We start from the raw sequence: 19558 nt of genomic DNA on the forward strand, positions 1-19558 counted from the left end.
ATTTCTGCCGTGAAGCAGTAATGCGTTTCGGTTTGAAGGGCGAGGCAGCCGTTGTAACTATACTGAGACCTTAGAACTGATATCTCAAGGTGGGTGGCGCATTTACGTTGTAGATGTCTATGGGCTCCAGTAACCACTTAACACCAAGTGGGCTGTGAGCTCGTCCACCCATCTAATCAATAAAAAAAAAACTTCAGAGGTGTCAAGGGACAACCGGATGGAACGAAGTTCCTTTCGATTAATTAGTGAAGGAATTGTAATTTTTTTTTAAGTTATAATAATAAATTACGGCATTATGAAGAAGAAAAAAACAATACTATGACCTAATTTCCTATTGTTGAAACGCTATCTCGAGAAACTGTACTCATTACGCGGACCAATCGGATACGAGCAATGTCACGCGATAAGCGCCTACACGTTGATTGGTGAGAATGACGGATCTAAAAAGTGTCGTGACAACTTTTCGTAAGAATTTTTTCCGTCTAGCCCCCTTTCACAACGCGCGATAAGGAACTTCGTTCCAAAAATAATTAAATGACTAAATTTATCATTTAACATTCATTTGTCGTCTTGAAGAACATCGTGAATCGAAACAACTTTTGAACATTCCAATACAATGCTTTTGAGGTAGCCGTGGTAAAAATAATCGGAGTTTGATCCAATTGTGGTTGATGTAAATACCGCTGACGCCGTGGCAGTTTGCACCTGCACTGTCGTAGCGCGCAGGTACGACCGCATCCAGTTTTTATGATCGCATCACATCCGCGTCTGCACCAGTTTTTATTATTTTACCACTTCCCCTTGTCTACACAATGGACGGTATACATTTGTGTTTACACGTCATCAATCTTATCACGAACTATTAGTGCGCGTAACGCGGTGGCAAGCCTCGAAACGAACCGACGGCTTCTTTTTACGAATGATTGTCCAATTGACGTAATTGCTTTTTTATTCATGTTGCGTTCGTTATATTAGAGAAGAAAAAAAAACTAGTATGAGTTAATGCGTTAAGTATTACGTTACAAAAAGTGTGAGACCTTTTGCGGACAGGATTATTCTATATTTAAAGTGAAATATATTGAGTTTTTTTTATTTATTGCTTATTTGTGTGGACGAGCTCACAGCCCTCCTGATGTTAAGTGGTTACTGGAGCCCATAGATATCTACAGCGTAAATGCGTCACACACCTTGATATAAGGTCTAAGGTCTCAGTATAGTTACAACGGCTGCCTCACCCTTCAAACCGAAACGCATTACTGTTTCACGGTAGAAATAGGCGGGGCGGTGGTACCTACCCGTGCGGACTCACAGGAGGTCCTACCACCAGTAATAGGAACAATATATCATTTTAATAGAGAAATTTAGAGTTATTGAGTTCACTACGGAATTGTTCGAAATTATCCCTTCATATTCTTTTTACCTTCACACCTCCTGTCATCGGTGCAGAGTTCTGCCATACTATCTAGAATAGCTGCAATCATCCACAGTGTGTTTGTTCCAGGGACTTTTTTGCCACGTGCCACCTGGAATCTATTTGGCTCTGGAATTACTCCCTCGATGGTGTTGCCCACCGAACAGTGCCAGTAGCTTCGAGGGACTTCTGTCGTCACCCTGGTGGGCGAACTCACGGGGCTCCGTTTGAAAGGATTTGCTAATTTGTTCCTTATCAAAAGTCGTGCTTCGCTGGATCTATTACCGGATCGAAAACGCGCCGCACTTGGAGCATCCGGCGAGAAACTCAGTGGGTTAAATAGCATGTCTAAGTCTAACTCTTGTATGATATGTGCTTTTTCAATCGAGCTTTAAGGCTCAGCAGTAGGCAGTAGCTTGGCTGCTTCCCTAGCATTGCTGATGATCATGACTGACGGTGAATATTTACCATCTTTTTTTGTGATTGAAGTTTTACTGGTGGCCCGGAGGCCTTTCCAGTTTCTCTAGGATAGGTGGGGGAGCAAAGGCTCAGTCAGGAGGGGTGGGATTTGCTAATAGCTGCCCGAGCGCCTCCGAAGGAGACCTAACAGCTCAAGAGCAGCAGCTTCGCGAATGAACCTACTACTGGATCGGAATCGCGACCCGCTGAGAAGATCCGGCGAGAAACTGAGCGGGCTGATCCATGGGTATTTACCATCAGTTGGACTGTATGCTCATCTACCCACAAAGACAATAAAAAGTAATTTAATATTAAATCACATGGAAAATTAAAATGCATGTAATACCCAATTAAAAAAATTATGCGTATCAAAGAGAAAACGCCATGTGTTCAAATAATAGGCCCGCATGCAGCTAGATGCATAGAAATATGAATAATAGCGTCGTAGGTATTGGTGCGTTCCACAGTGGATTGGTAATTGCGGCTTTGTATGGGCCATCGGAACAGCTAGGCCAGACATTCGTCTAGACAGGGTATTGCGATGTGTGAGATCACGTTTCGGCCGGCAGAACATGCTAAGTGCACGTCTGGCCGCGTACATGAGAACCATGGACGTAAAACATCACTGGATGTGATAAAAAAAAATTCGGTTGTCTGTAAAGTCGGTTTACTGACGATAGTTGAACGTGACAACGTCATAAGAAAATACTGATGGAATGGTTTCATTTTTCAACTATCGCAATTATCGTTGCTATAAACAATTGACACCACATTCACTTTTCACTACAGTTCATACTTGACGAAAACATGTAAATGTATTATCGTATAGCAGCTGTCCATGCGGATGCATCGCCCTCTCAAGTAGGAGAGAGACAGATGTCGAACGCTGCCGAACGCGGAGGCCGATTGTGCCTCTTTGTCGCTCGTTGCGCGCTCTCGCTTGCACTTCAAGCTTTAAATGGAACGCCTCAGAGCGAGGTAACGCCACACGAGTCAGGTTTTTTCGTGCGTGCAGCCGGCTCTATCGAATTATAAGACGTTGTCACATCAAAACATCTAATTTATATTAGTACTAGCGACCCGCCCTCGTTTAGCTTCGGAAACTGTAATATATTATTGATTTCTCCACTATTTAACTGATGTTATTATACATATAAACCTTCCTCTTCAATCACTCTATCTATTAATAAAAGCCGCATCAAAATTCGTTGCGTACTTTTAAAGATTTATTTTAAGCATACATGGGGATATACTTAGGTAGTGATTCAAAATTTTCATTAAAGACCAAGCTAGACACATTTCATTCGGGTGATGTTAAGAATACCTATACTTGAAGTGCAAACATCTACTTATTAGATTATACATTGATTTAAATAGTTGTTTTAGTTTGATTTATTACTGTGTTTTTTGTAATTTTAATTCGTATAGGATTGGATTGGATTTAATTTAAATACGAAAAGTTATTAGTAGATTCTTAATATTCTACTTATCGTATCTAGTTAGAGCCGTGTGAATTCTCGTATATCAATGGCAGTTGGACTCTCAAATGACTATGTAAATACACGGACGGCTAGGCCTGGGTACAGACGTTGATTACTAGACGTCCCAATACACAGGATGTCACCACAAATTACCACCGTGACGGTTAATCTATGTACAAATTAATTACGTCTGAGTAAAAATCTGTTTCTACACCTATTTGTAAACTATAGAATGTACTGCACTATTGTTATTAAAAATGCAATAACAGTGCTCATTACGATTTAACTGTGCCAAAAACAGCGAAAATTTCTTTCACATGTGCCCTTTCATGAATCCTATATTTATTTGTGATTTTAATGTTGATAATTCTTAATTAAATACGTTTGTAGTGAGATCCACCTTTAAATGTAATAGATGTATTTATAATAAAGACTACACTTATAAACAGCATTTCTATTCTTGGATTTATATTTTATGAGTGCAAATAAATATAAATCCAATAACTTTATAAGTATTATACACTCGCCCTATATTTAGTTTTGCAAAGCCATTCATTATTGTTCAAATCACGGTCATCTAAGTAGTTCCTAATGCATATGAATTATCCGTCTGTACCAACTGTGGAAAATTTGGTCAAATTGCACACAATTTTGGCGTAATTTGTGTGTTGTTCGGAACGTTGACATTAATACAATCAAACTTTCCATGTGGAGTATTTTTTTTTTAATTCAGACAAATATCTGTTAAGGTTTTCATGTGCGCAAATGTGAGGGAGTTTATCTTACAAAAGTTTCACTTGGTTAATCAAATTTTCTCTCCCCATCATAGCGATTGACAAAAAATGTATTTTATTCAGTTAAATGCTTTTCGTGGAACGCAAACCAATCAATCAAATTTTTTTAAATAATTTAGTTCGCATTCAGGAGCATCTAAGCACCTTTTATTTTGCTTTTATTTTGTAAACAGTATCTATGTGCAATGTGCACCTGTGTGAGTATATAATTTAAAATCTCAAAGTAATGACTGACTTACGATGAAAACAAAGCATTACAAGAAGAGTAATAATGCTTTTGACAAGACTCGCCAAATTTGGCCTGCAACTGACGTTCATGTCATTTAATTAGTTTTGGCTCTTCTCATGTCTATTAATTAGTCCCTGCTTAATTATTTATTGACCCATGGTCAGAGATCTCAACTTTAACACCATTTATGCTTTATCCTTTCTAGCTAAAATTATTCCGGTCGATAAAAGCAAGGCTTCAAAAATTCAATATTCTTTACATTGACCTACAAAATATTCCTTGTATTTATTGAATTTGTTCCTGATGAAACAACGTTTTTGTTACAGTATAATTTTGTATAAAGTGATTAAGTAAATTGTAAAGCTTGAAATATAAAAATATTTTCATTTATAAAATAAGCTATAATTATGTTAAGCCATCAATTTATTTTTAATTATTGTAGGGCTTACGAAAATTCCAGAAAATACAGATATCAGAGAGATCTCAACAATGTAAATGCTCACTTTGAGATATGAGTCCTAAGTCTCAGGTTTTACAGTATAAGGGTTGCCCCAGCCTTAAAGCCCAAACGCATTACTGCTTCATGGCAGAAATAGGCAGGGTAACTACCCGCGTGGGCTCAAAGACACCCTAACATTTATACGCCCTGCCCCACTAGTGTTTACTATTTATTAAATTTTTTACTGGTGGTAGGACCTCTTGTGAGTCCGCGCGGGTAGGTACTACCGCCTTACCTATTTCCGCCGTGAAGCAGTAATGCGTTTCGGTCTGAAGGGTAGGGCAGCCGTTGTAACTAGACTGAGACCTTAGAACTTATATCTTAAGGTGGGTGGCGCATTTACGTCGTAGATGTCTATGGGCTCCAGTAAACACTTAATACCAGGTGGGCTGTGAGCTCGTCGAGCCATCTAAGAATATTTTTTTTTTATTACGCATACCTATTAACTATATCGTATTTTTGGTGCATTACTTCAATGTATGTAGAACACTTTTATAATAGTTGTTCACTAGATGCATTTATGAAAATTTGTACAAAAAAAGAATGAAATATTAAATTTGAACTGGGTAGTGTTTAATTCGGCTTGGAAGATGTTTATAATAAATACAGGGTAGCATCAAATCCGAAGGTCGCAGTCGGGCCCGGTGGGGCTCGTTACGCCGTCTGCCCAACGACCTTGCCACGCACCTGTTGTACGCACACATCCATTCACGTATCTCACTGTTTCATAAGCGCGGCATTCACTCCACGAACCAGCGCCTAATCGACTTTCAGACGCGACCAGACTCGACCAATTCCCGCGTTGTCTATTTGCACTACAGTTAAATAGAAATAGTTTAAATTTGAAGTAAGATTTCAGTAGTTGCATTTGTTTTGATATCACAATTATAAGCCGCAAAATTTTACCGATATAATTTGAGGAAAGCATCTAATTTTTTCGAATATTCTAATACTATCCTCAGTAGAATGTCTCCAGACAAGACGAGCATGGCTCCAAAACATTCGGACTTTTTTTGCCTACCAATTCGCTGGTAGCATAAGGAGCTATTGCACCTACGGCCAGAGGGCTAAGTGAGCTCACGGCCTCAACCTGAGAGCATTTGCCAACGCTATCCCTAGTAAGAGTAGTGCTTCGCAGAACCTATCACCGGATCAGAATCGCGACCCACTGATAAGATCCGGCGAGAAACTCAGTGGACTGTGTCTATAGGATTCGGACATCCGGCGCTATTGGCATAGATTTGTCGTAGAGCGGTCGATGTTTTTAAATATCCGATGGTCTAACCCGGATGTTAATAGTAATCAAAAGTCCTTTTACAACGTAAATAGTGTTTAATCGCACGAGATACGAAGATAGCCGCATCCGAATAGCTTTTTTTTTGGGAGGTCAAAAGAAAACCGACTGAATTTTTTGTATGTATTGGGGCGATGTATTTCGGAAGTCAACCCTCCTTTGTAATCCCAAGCCACGGATCAGAATATTCCTGTACGAGGTGGTCTAACCTTGGAGATGTAGTTTGGGTCGACCGACGATGTCGAGGGCACACAGCACACTATAATCTCCAGCATCGCTTTGTTTGAAATTAAATAGCGACTTGTTGAGAGTATATCACGCTGCAAACTGATAGACTGATTCTGGTGCAGCGGGGTTTTCATGAACACACCAATGGCAGAGTCTGGACTGCTGAAGGGCCTTCGATGGTGACCGCTGAAACCGAGTTATAATCGCCAGCAATCAACCCTACTTTTCCCGGTTTCTGTTCTGGTGGACTATAGATGTTCGGGCGAGAGTACATGGGAATTGTTATGTAGGCTCCTTCGACAGTCTCACATCGCCACGTGACCCGTTGGCACGGGCATCTCGAAGAAGTTTCGGGATCAGCGCAAAAACAGTTTATTGGGAAGAATTAATGGGATTGTTAGGTTTAAGAATAAATTCTCATTCTCATTGTTCGCTGAGGGTGATGGCTCTATAAACGCACTGAAATGACCCACATAGGTTGGTTGTGACATCCCCCGAGTGTAAGATATCTTTGACTCACTGCTTTGTTTGGACATATTTTCTTCGCTTCCTTAGAGAAGGTATGTGCTCTTCGAGGCCTGTGTCCTTTTGCTGCCTACGCGTGCGCAAGTAGGTTTCTTCCTCAGCCTTATAATACCGGACGACTGCATTAACCGCAAGGTTCTTGTATTCGTGCTTTCGGAACATAATGTGTCCCTTATGGGTTTTCATTAGGACTCCCAGTTTATTGCACAGAAAAGGCTTACTTCAGTCCCTCTCGTGGCACTGCCGCTTTAACTTTTCTAGGTTAAGAAGAGCTTTCATGGCAGATAGAGTGTAGTGGACATAGCTCAAATCTTTAACGGTAGGCAGCGGCTTGGCTCTGCCCCTGGCATTGCTGACGTCCATGAGCGACGGTAACCACTCACCATCAGGTGGGCCGTATGCTCGTCTGCCTATACGGCAATAAAAAAAAATCGCAATATAACTAAGTTTATGTTAGTATTGAATATTGTCTCATTTTCAGTGAGTTTTTGTCAAGACCCATAGGCCATGGATGGTCTGAAATAAGCGGTCTGTTTTCTGTGCTATGAGATAAGTTGTATACGATTACGATTACTATAAAATAATTACTATTACTAGTTTTGGGAGGCTGGGACTGGACACCTGCACGTTCTCGTTGACAGCCACAAAGACCACGCTCATTTAAAAAACGTGGTATATAAAAACACGTTATGTCTTTAAAAAGGCTACACGAAGTAACGAGATAAGAAGAGAGGTACAGCGTTTTAGACGCACGTGCAAAGCGATCGTGCGAACAGAGCGTAAAATGACTGTTAAAATAACTTTTCTTGTTTTTTCACTGTTAATTAAAACGAAATAAACGTAACGCGTTCTGCGGACCGTCTAGACTGCTGCAGACTTTATAATCGTTTTGTAACTGGAATTGTCTGCGATGACAATGATATTTCACATTTTTTATTGCCCGTATTTACCGCTTGCACCATTCGTATAATAATTTGAGATAAAGATTTGATGTGAAATAAAAATATGTAGTGTGTTTCTTTTCATAATCATCTTGATCTTTTTTATATGTCTGGTAACTACGACTCCAAAATCAAGCATCCGTTTTGTTTGTGATATGTATGAATCAGATTAGGAATCACCTTTGAAAGTTTTGTTAGTTTTGGGCAAGCGAACACCCTTAGAAAATAGGTTAAAAAATATAACTATCATTTTGAATTAAATGAAACCGACATATTAAATTTATTTCGTAACAAAAGTAATTTGTTATATGAAATAAAATTTTCAAGGCTTTCAAAGTAAATCCTTACGAATTTTAGAACAGTAGACATGCTTCATTAATGTATTAACTGTAACTATAACATAACTATTGCAGGGCAAAAGCTAAAACTAACTTAGCTGCCCGCGAAAAATATGATTAATTAATAAGGGTGACTCGGATATTTTTATGTTAGGCCCTGATTGATTTCGTAGTGGTTATTGCTAGGTTGAATTCACGGAAATTTCCGTTTGACAATTACTTTGACGTTAGACCTGCAACAATGTCACGGGATTTTAACTGAAAGGCATAAATGATGTACAAACACTTATAAGGCAAGCCTTCTTGACTGGTGATAGGACCTCTTGAGAGTCCGCACGGGTGGGTACCACCACCCTTCCAATTTCTGCCGTGAAGCAGTTATGCGTTTCGGTTTGAAGGGTGGGGCAGTCGTTGTAACTATACTGAGACCTTAGAACTTATATCTCAAGGTGGGTGGCGCATTTACGTTGTAGATTTCTACGGGCTCCTGTAACCACTTAACACCAGATGGGCTGTGAGCTCGTCCACACATGTAAGTAATAAAAAATAGAAAAGCTTGCAAAATTATTTGTTAGAAAAATAAATGATACATTATGAAATGCTTATAATCTTTTACCTATTACGCTTCTGTAAAAATCTGCATTTTGTATCGGTCGTCAGCGGCGTCAATGTAATTGTTTCTAAAGCTCTCACTCCCTTTGCACTGTATGCCGATTCTCTTGTATATTTACTCGTCTGTCGGCGAAGAAAACGTTTCGAGACGAAAACAAACACGTTGAGGTCGCCCCGAGCACTGTTTAATGTTAAACACTAAATTTAGCATTGTTTAGTCGAAAGTAATTTTAGATCTTGTATCGATATCATGATTGGTCTGCGAAGTGAATTCCACAAATATTATTTAGTCTATCTTAGTAGTTAATGTTAAAATACTTACTTATTATTGTTACTGGTGGTAGGACCTCTTGTGAGTCCGCGCGGGTAGGTACCATCACCCTGCCTATTTCTACCGTGAAGCAGTAATGCGTTTCGGTTTAAAGGGTGGGGCAGCCGTTGTTAGTAACTATACTGAGACCTTAGAACCTATATCTCAAGGTGAGTGGCGCATTTACCTTATAGATGTCTATGGGCTTACCAGTAACCACTTAATACCAGGGCTGTGAGCTCGTTCACCCACCTAAGCAATAAAAAATATGAAATGAAGTCATCATGCATTCGAAGTTGAAGGATGAGACGGCCCTTATATATTTACTTTATAAATCAGAATTCGACCTCATGCTTCAAACCGGTCGTGAGCTGATTTACCATCCAGGTCAAAAAAAATATACACTCGAAAGCCAACAAGCCGAAACAAAGTTTGGGTATCTTTTTCAATATTATACTACACATTAAAATTTTTTGACCGCTACCTAATTCAACCACAATAAAAAGTCTCGGACATCATTTACACTGTACATTGTAAATTACACTTTCCAGGCTTTCCTGGCGAGTGAAAGGTCAGAGTGACCTCCGCAGGTGGGACCAGGGTCGCATTGGTTATGCGCCGACGGGTGCGCCGTCTGCTCGGCTTCCGGTGCGTCTCTGTGCACCTTCCAACGCGGTTTAATTAAAATTTACCGAAGCCTCTCTCCGTTTTAACATCACTTTCAGTATTTTAATTTACATTAAGCTAAATCTCAAAGCATTTAGTTTTTCGAGTCGTTTCAAAATTATTTTGTTATCTCTTATTTGCTATGCCTACACATCCACCGTACCTACCGTAGTTAAAACTGGTCATAGTTAAGATTGCAGTGGCAGTATGGTATTTAAATATGCGTGCTTATTTATCTGTGTGTTGGTTCAGCAATGCTTGGTGCGATGTGAAGATATTCACTAACGATTACAGCTGCGATTTATGTAATTGAAATTCACATTGTACTAAAATTGTGGAATTTGAAATCATTAATTGTGTACTTTTCCTAGAAAATATATTCATCAACTGCACTTCAAGCTTGATCTCCGAATTTTAAAACCATTGTATTATTAGTCATGCTACAAAGAGACAATGTGCTCTACACTCGAGATTCACGTTTAGATCATAATTTTCAATTAAATCGATGGTTACGTCTCTGAAAAACAAAAACACAGTTACAATACGGTGACTAAATTCATTCCTCGAAATAATTTGTCTTGTAAAAAAGTCGAGTTGTTCCCTTTTATAAAGGTCTGATAATTAAATAAACGCTCGTGTGTCGTATTCGAACCGAAATGATATAAAAATCATTGTTTACGATCGACGACGGCATTGGATTCAATTTGGGATACGGATCCGATATTGAACATCATCCAGACTGCATTCTGCGGCTATCGACCTAATCAATTCGCTTTTTATTTGGGTGTCGAAAAAACATCGCATGAACGGTAGTACGTTCAATCGGCCAATGTCACAACATTCCTCGAGTATTCGTGAATTATTTTTGTCAATATACAGTGAAGTTTTAGTCAAATGCTGAGATGTTTTTCATTGTAGTTTATTTTATTATTTTATTTTATTTTATTACCTTTGATTTATTTTTACATACTTTTAATTGATCAACTATTTATTGGCTGTATTATTTTTTATTTGACGCAAAGAATATCCATTACTTTGTATTTGTTAGAATAAGTTTCGAGTAAATCTAGCGTGTAGTGCTTTTAAAATTTTATTTCGCTCATTCTATGGAAAAAATGTAGTATGTCTGGGATTAAAATCAGTTAAAGCAGTTGATGTGTGTTTTTTTGTTGAATGTTGCAGTTGGCGTGATTGCATGCCACCATCGAAAGCCAGCCAAAGTTTCCGGTGCCCATAATGACAAGGTTGCGCTATGAAAGTGCAGAGTATTCAAAACTAGTGGCTGTCAAATATCCAAACACAAAAAAACTGAAGAAGATAATAAGAAAAAATGAATTATTAAAAATTTCGTTCTAGCACATATAAGGTTTTTTGTTTCTTTGAAAAAGTGCACAGTATTGTAACACACAGTCATAATCACATACATATTTCTGTAATAAACGATTTTGTATTTCACTTTAACTTGGTCATAGGAGGCAGCGTATTCAATAAATTTAAGTCATCATCATCAGCCTGCGGCAGTCCACTGCTCGACATAGGACCTCCCCAAAGCTGAACCCGATCTGCGGTTCTACGCTTTCAGTTACTGCCAGCCGCCTTGGAGGAGGGCGTCCTACGCAACGTTTGCCGTTTCGCAGTCTCCACTCCAGAACACGTCTACCCCAACGGTTATCGGTTCTGCGACATATGTGACCAGCCCGCTGCCACTTCAGGTTACTAACTCTGCGAGCTATATCGATCACCTTGGTTTTTGCCCGAATGACTTCATTATGTATTCGGTCTCGCAATGACAAACCAAGCATAGCTCGCTTCATTACTCGCTGAGTAACTTTTAGTTGGTGGACTAGTCGCACGGTCAGCGTCCACGTTTCGGCTCCGTAAGTAAGCACGGGTAGGACGCATTGATTATAGACCTTTGTCTTCAGACATTGTGGTATGGGCGACGAAAAGACCTGACGAAGTTTCCCGAACGCTGCCCAGCCTAACTTTTTTTTATTGCTTAGATGGGTAGACGAGCTCACAACCCACCTGGTGTTAAGTGGTTACTGGAGCCCATAGTCATCTACAACGTAAATGCGCCATCCACCCTGAGATATAAGTTCTAAGGTCACAGTATAGTTACAACGGCTGCCCCACCCTTCAAACCGAAACGCATTACTGCTTCACGGCAGAAATAGGAGGGGTGGTGGTACCTACTCGCGCGGACTCAAAAGAGGTCCTACCACCAGTAATTACGCAAATTATAATTTTGCGGGTTTGATTTTTATTACACGATGTTATTCCTTCACCGTGGAAGTCAATCGTGAACACTTGTTAAGTACATATTTCATTAGAAAAATTGGTACCGGGGCCTGCGGGATTCGAACTCCGTTGCATCGCTCGATACGAATGAACCGGACATCTTATCCTTGAAGCCACGACGACTTCAAACTGAACTGGTCACTTCCTTCTCAAAGTTGTTTCTACCTAGTTGTAGGGTCTGTCTCAGGTAGACATACTCTTGAACAACTTCGAGAGGTGTACCATCAACATCGATTGGTCTCGGAATGACGTTTCCGTTAAACATTACCTTGGTCTTATCCAAATTCATTCCGAGGCCAACCCGTTGGAATGCAGTATTGAGGCTGTGTACCATTTCTTGTAGGTCCTGCAGCAATCCCGCCATCATGACGATATCATCGGCAAAGCGAAGATGTTAGATGTAAAATTTAAGTACCTACATATAAAATATACATTTTATTCATTAAGATCTACGTGGTTGAAGCAAATTACCCGTTCATCCTTAAACATAATTAAAACTAGTTAGTGGAGAAAATTGGAGAAACTTTGAAAGCCACTGGTCCGGCTAGAGGCAAGGCGACAAACACGCGTTTAAACGGTAGCCCGTCATTTGATTTCCAACCTCAAGTTAATTAAGCCTATTCGAGTAAGTTATTGCTGTAAGGAATTGTCGGTGACTGATAATAAACACAGAACGACTTGTGTATAAATGCATAGCATTTATGTGTTACATTACAGTAAAATGCTTAATAACAGGCTCTATATGGGCAAAAGTAGGTATTAATAATTAACCTATGTAATTCTAAGTCAAAAATGAAATTTATTGAAAACAGGAATGTTGTTTCACCAAGTCGAGGTAGCTTTGAAGCATTGGTATAATATGGTTTTTACTAAAATTTATTTAAAATTGTGGCACTTACGATTCAATGTAATAAAATCATAGCTATCATGCTCTTAAAAAGAAGAAATACTTTTGCATTATTCTACTAAACTAGGCCATTGAAAAAATGTAACTAAATTTATGTGGTTCGTGGTTATGTATATGGAATTCTCTAATTGTTAATGTAAAACTCCCAACCCAAACAAACGGCCATACCTCAAGATACGGTCGGTACGTTTTGTGTGTAAAGAAATGTAAATGTTAATAAAAAAAATTTACGAAAATTAGACGATAGTTATTATAGCACAATATTCAATAGCTGACGGACAACATTTTAGACGTCTGCATGATATTATGGCTTCCATGAGCGACTATAACAATTAATCATCAGGCCGTATGCCCATCGGTCTACAATAGGAACAGATAAAAAAAAAAGGGGTGACTACAATAACGTTGAGGTCTACTTAAGTCGTCCGTAACCACGAAAACTGATAAGTATTCGAAATGTCAGAAATAATAAAATGAAAAGAATTATCGAGTAATTAAGCCATAAAAGTAGTCTAATTATAAGAATTAATTCCAGTTGAAAACATATCTGAAATTTCTTGAGATTGTTAACGAGATTGGCACACATTAAATTGTGATTAAATATGTAGGTATTTTTATACTTGCGTTCATCCATTTTCTGCCGTGAAGCAGTAATGCGTTTCGGTTTGAAGGGTGAGGCAGCCGTTGTAATTATATTTGAGACCTTAGAACTTAGATTTCACGATGGGTGACGCATTTACGTCGTAGATGTCTATGGGCTCCAGTAACCACTTTTTTTTTATTGCCGTATAGGCAGACGAGCATACGGCCCACCTGATGGTGAGTGGTTACCGTCGCTCATGGACGTCAGCAATGCCAGGGGCAGAGCCAAGCCGCTGCCTACCACACTTAACACCAGGTGGGCTGTGAGCTCGTCCACCCATCTGTGCAATAAAAAAAGCTGATTATTTATTAGTTGAGGCTATGTTTACACAGTATTGCGTGTAATCAAAACTCCAAAGTTATCCAATAAATGCTTTAAGCGTTCTTAGTAGATTGTAGTTATTCAATCTGCATCAATAAAATACAATTGCTTAAACTCTATAGAAGTAGGCCGTTTCCGAAGTCGTAAGGCCTACCATTACATAGATGGAAGATAATGTTCGTGTAATAAAGTAAATATATGTCGTTTTACTGATTAGATATCTTTATTCCGCAATTTAAAGCACTTTTTTTGCAATTTAAGGCAAAAATTATGACATATAGCGTGCATTGCAAGGTATGTATAATATATTACTAAAATACAATTTTTCGAACTTTGCTTAGGCTCATGGTGTCAACATTATCATCTGTCTTCGTAGCGATCTCAATGTTACTCTGTAGTAAGATGTCAATTATATGTTTACACAATTTCTGCCAGTTGTAAAACACGATTTGAAATTCCTTTCCGAGTAGTGACTGCGGGTCAAGTAATTATTTACTCACGTATTAACCGCAGATGACGACGTACCATCGAATTCAATATGTTTCCATTTTTAAAGTACTCTTTAAAGTTTTATCAACTAAGAGGTGGAGTAAATAGTTTTAATGGTGGCAGGACGTGTTGCAAGATCACGCAGGTGGATACCACGACCTATTTTTTATTATTTCAGCGAAATAGACGAACAGCGAACGTTCTGATTTGTAAAAATTAGTCGCTGTACGAAGGCATTTGAGGTTTCAATCTTATGTCATAGGCATTTATACTTTGGTGTCTATGGATTCTGGGTAATGCGCTCTTCTGTTCATCTTCGTTAGAAATGAAATCTCATGGTTTTGTGTTTTCAATTTTAATGAAATATGAATACCGGTTACTCATATATATCTATCTATATACATAAAAATGAATTGCTGTTCGTTAGTCTCGCTAAAACTCGAGAACGGCTGGACCGATTTGGCTAATTTTGGTCTTGAATTATTTGTGGAAGTCCAGAGAAGGTTTAAAAGGTACATAAATATGAAAACGCTCGGATTTAAATAAAAATTACAATTTTGTTGTTCCTTTGATGTGTCCCCGGTCGGACGGATTCCTTTTGTTTGTTTTAAGTTTATTTTATACAAAAGTTTAGGTCTTTTATTTATCGACTGAGGCACTACGAAGTCTGCCGGGTCAGCTAGTAAAGAATAATAAAGTAACTACAATAAACTATCAGCGATTCTGCTTATGATGATATCTTTTATCCTGTTTATTTACTGTAATCGGCAAGGATATTTTATTTTACTTATCGCCATATCTTCCTTCATATTTAATGGCTTATACTGAGCGTTCTTACCTATGAACCGTTAACTCAGTACTGATGTGAAATTTATAATTCCAAACGTTTCATTACCATGAATCGTTCCATCGAACCACAATCGAACGTAAAACATTTACTGTGAGTTTTGTTTTAGTTATAATTTGCTTAATTACTGGTGGTAGAACCTCTTGTGAGTCCTCGCGGGTAGGTACCACCACCCCTGCCTATTTCTGCCGTGAAGCAGTAATGCGTTTCGGCTTGAAGGGTGGGGCAGCCGTTGTAACTATACTGAGACCCTTAGAACTTATATCTCAAGGTGGGTGGCGCATTTACGTTGTAGATGTCTATGGGCTCCAGTAACCAATTAACACCAGGTGGGCTGTGAGCTCGTCCACCCATCTAAGCAATAAAAAAATAAAAATAAAGTTAAATTATAGAGTGGCGCATAGACGAGTCGCAATCGTCCGAGGCGGCACGACCCAGCATTTTCCGCTACCAAGGAACGCAAGAGAAAAACGCAATGCGTGTCATTTAGTCGATCCCACGAGAGATTAGATTAATTGTTGCCTTATGCAGTTCGCTTAATGCTGTGTTTCCTCAATTGACAGGTCTGATTGTCGACTTGTTCTTCTGGGGTGTGTTCGAGTTTTAATAATAGAGTCTAGTCGTAAAATAGGCAGCGTTTGAGTTGATGTCTCGTTTTCTTGAGTGGGAAAATTATGCAAATCATTTCTTGGGCAAATTGTTTCCTCGGAGTCGACTTGGAATAAGCAATAATATTGTACAGAACTGACAGACTTGTTTAGAAATATATTTTATGAAACATGATGTGGCGGTAGCCATCATACAACGCAAGATATTTGCAAATGTCGCTTACGACATTTTCAAGATAAGCTTGCATATATACAAGTTCCGAACAACAACATTTGGACCGTCGGTCTACTGAGCAATATCACCAGCTCGGTGGAAGATATTCCCTTCGTCGTTTAAGACCTCTACAATGATATCCATCAATGGATGCATGTTTATTTTTACTTTACCAATCTCTGCTCCTCTTTGCTCCTAAGTACAAGTATTGCAGGGTTACCACCATCTTACTAATTTCTGTAGATTTGTGGATTCCAGTCTGAAGCATAGTATGACCACATTACCTTTCAAACTTCTACATATTATGTCTCAAGGTAAACGACGACCTTGAATATCTTCTGGCTGTGGACTCCGGTAACGATATAAAAAGAGACGGAGATAATAAAATGTATTGTAATAAAAACAAAATGTATTGTAATAAAAATAAAATGTATTGTAATAAAAATAAAATGTATGTATTATAATAATAATAAAAATTCCTCTCATTCCATAATTCCACATTAACTTGAATTTATTTTACGAATTCATCCATTTTTATTCGCATTTGCCTTTGTTATATAGTTCGCATTAACTTCAAAGATGGATTGTTACACGATAACCCATAGGGACTCCTATACGCTTAAGGCAATTTATGCAAATCTCTTAGATAAAACAAAACGAGCTATTAAATAGTGAAACCATCTGATACAGTTAATATAGTAGGAAGCTTGGAAAAAAGTAATTACACACGAAATAATGATTAAAGAGCATTTCATTTCTCAGTTTTTATTTTAATACAATTACTGTACACATCACATCAAGAGACAAATAATTATTTACATTTAAAGAAAAATAATAAGGTAATCCTAATTAATTAACACATTGTTTTTCTTCCGCGAAGACCACAATAATAATAATCATAATTACCTAGTCAGGTCATAAGTATTGTCACACAGTAATAACTTTTCTTTTAGAATGCTGGCCACAAAAAAGTTTATTGAATTCGAATTGTTCATGAAAATAAAAATGTATACAAAAGTATACATTTTTGTTATATGTATACATTGTATATAATGTATACATTATATGTATTTTGTATACATTCTAAAAAGAATTTTACTCATTTTTAAATATGGAGTGGACGCTTAAAGAAGACCGTGTTGCAGTTATTGCGTTGCATCGTTGCGGTTACGCGCCAATTCAAATTTTTAACATACTGAAAAATTTGAATATAACGAAAAGATTCGTTTATCGTACCATCAAACGATACAATGAAGACTCTAGTGTAGATGACAGGTCAAGAAGTGGTCGCCCTCGGTCTGTTAGGATTCCAGCAGTGATAAAAGCTGTGAAGGCGCGAATTCAAAGAAATCCCAAACGTAAGCAGAAACTGTTGGCCCTTCAGATGGGGTTAAGCAGAACCACGGTGAAAAGGGTGTTAAATGAAGACTTAGGGCTTCGGGCATATCGAAGAAAAACAGGACATCGCTTGAATGCTCGTCTAATGGACCTGAGACTGAAGAGATGCCGCGCTTTGTTGAAGCGGCACGCGAAGAAAAAATATCGGGAAATTCTTTTTTCGGATGAAAAATTTTTTACCGTAGAAGAGAGCTACAACAAACAAAATGATAAGGTGTACGCACACAGTAGTGAAGAAGCGAGCAACCGTATTCCGCGTGTCCAACGAGGTCATTTTCCATCCTCGCTCATGGTATGGTTGGGAGTTTCTTATTGGGGCTTAATAGAGGTACATTTTTGTGAGAAAGGTGTAAAAACGAATGCAGTTGTGTATCAAAATATAGTCCTGACGAACCTTGTGGAACCTGTTTCTCATACCATGTTCAATAACAGGCACTGGGTATCCCAAATAGATTCGGCGCCAGCTCATAGAGCGAAGAGCACACAAGACTGGCTGGCGGCGCGTGAAATCGACTTCATCCGGCACGAAGACTGGCCCTCCTCCAGTCCAGATTTGAATCCGTTAGATTACAAGATATGGCAACACTTGGAGGAAAAGGCGTGCTCAAAGCCTCATCCCAATTTGGAATCACTCAAGACATCCTTGATTAAGGCAGCCGCCGATATTGACATGGACCTCGTTCGTGCTGCGATAGACGACTGGCCGCGCAGATTGAAGGCCTGTATTCAAAATCACGGAGGTCATTTTGAATAAACTTTAGTGTCATAAGAATCTATGTTTTGTTAAGTTCATTTTGGTATATGAATGGTTACATAATGAATAAACTTGTTTCAATTATTTTACATTAAACATGTGACAGAATTTATGACCTGACTAGGTATATGTATTTTCATTAAGAGACGATTCGACCATCTTCGAGACTGCTACAAATAATATATATATATATTTTTATTGCTTAGATGAGTGGACGAGCTCACAACCCACCTGGTGCTAAGTGGTTACTGGAGCCCATAGACATTTACAACGTAAATGCGCCACCCACCTTGAGATATAAGTTCTAAGGTCTCAGTATAGTTACAACGGCTGCCCCTGCCCCACCCTTGAAGGCGAAAAGCATTACTGTTTCACGGTAGAAATAGGCGGGGTGGTGGTACCTACCCGTGCGGACTCACATGAAGTCCTACCACCAGTAAGAATATTAATTAATATACAACATTTATTTATGGATGATGAATTGCTATAATTCATTCTGATTCCTCGCCATTGTCTTGACTGAAAGCTTTGGCGGGCGGTTGTAGCATTTTCGTTCGTGTTGCCAGCCTCAAAGTGGCCGGACCGAGGGTATTTTTGGTAGTTCTGGTGGGTACAAGGGGCGGCACGTTTGAAGCTCCGGGTGTACCAAGCCCTGCCTTACCTTCGTTACTAATCAGAGGTACCTGGAACAAAGGTTTTCGGAAATATCATTAATGTATAATCTATATCTATCTATATATATATAAAAATGAATTGCTGTTCGTTAGTCTCGCTAAAACTCGAGAACGGCTCGACCGATTTGGCTAATTTTGGTCTTGAATCATTTGTAGAAGTCCAGGGAAGGTTTAAAAGGTAAATAAATATGAAAATGCTCGGAATAAAATAAAAATAACCATTTTGTTTTCCCTCTGATGGGTCCCCCGTCGGGCGGATTCCTTTTGTTTGTTTTATGTTTATTTTATGCAAAAGTTTAGTTCTTTTATTTATCGATTCAGGCACTACGAAGTCTGCCGGGTCGGCTAGTGTATAATACAAAATATTTAAAACATTTTTCCATAAAAAAGTCTTAAATTTAAATAAACCATTACTCATATATCAATTGAACCTTATTCGAAAAAAAAGTACATATTTGATAAATTTTTATTATAGTTAATTTTCAACAATGAAAATCGTAACATTAAGACAATACTCGTACGCCTTCTGCGTAATTAGATGAAGATAGGTAATTAAATGTTAAAACATAAAAACAACGTAACTAGTCTAATTTAGATCTTTAATCCATATGTCAA

At 38.5% G+C, this 19558-nt stretch overlaps 1 protein-coding gene and 1 long non-coding RNA gene across 3 annotated transcripts in view; one reads left to right on the forward strand and one right to left on the reverse strand.

Annotated features, from left to right (window-relative positions):
• The window catches only part of LOC134200669 (uncharacterized), a 35808-nt gene extending 24566 nt beyond the window's left edge, over nt 1–11242 (forward strand). The window contains exon 3 of the long non-coding RNA XR_009975680.1: nt 10970–11242. This is a non-coding gene — a long non-coding RNA (uncharacterized LOC134200669). The remainder of the gene's footprint in view (nt 1–10969) is intronic.
• A 5624-nt stretch (nt 11243–16866) lies between these two features.
• LOC101744729 (angiogenic factor with G patch and FHA domains 1) overlaps nt 16867–19558 on the reverse strand; it is a 50057-nt gene continuing 47365 nt past the window's right edge. For both annotated transcript variants that reach the window (XM_004933426.5, XM_021352733.3), the window contains one exon: nt 16867–18952. In XM_004933426.5, the coding sequence (XP_004933483.1) occupies nt 18761–18952 (192 nt within the window). In that variant the 3' untranslated portion in view covers nt 16867–18760. The remainder of the gene's footprint in view (nt 18953–19558) is intronic.

Source organism: Bombyx mori, chromosome 19 (genome assembly GCF_030269925.1).
Source record: "Bombyx mori chromosome 19, ASM3026992v2".
Classification (NCBI taxonomy): domain Eukaryota; kingdom Metazoa; phylum Arthropoda; class Insecta; order Lepidoptera; family Bombycidae; genus Bombyx; species Bombyx mori.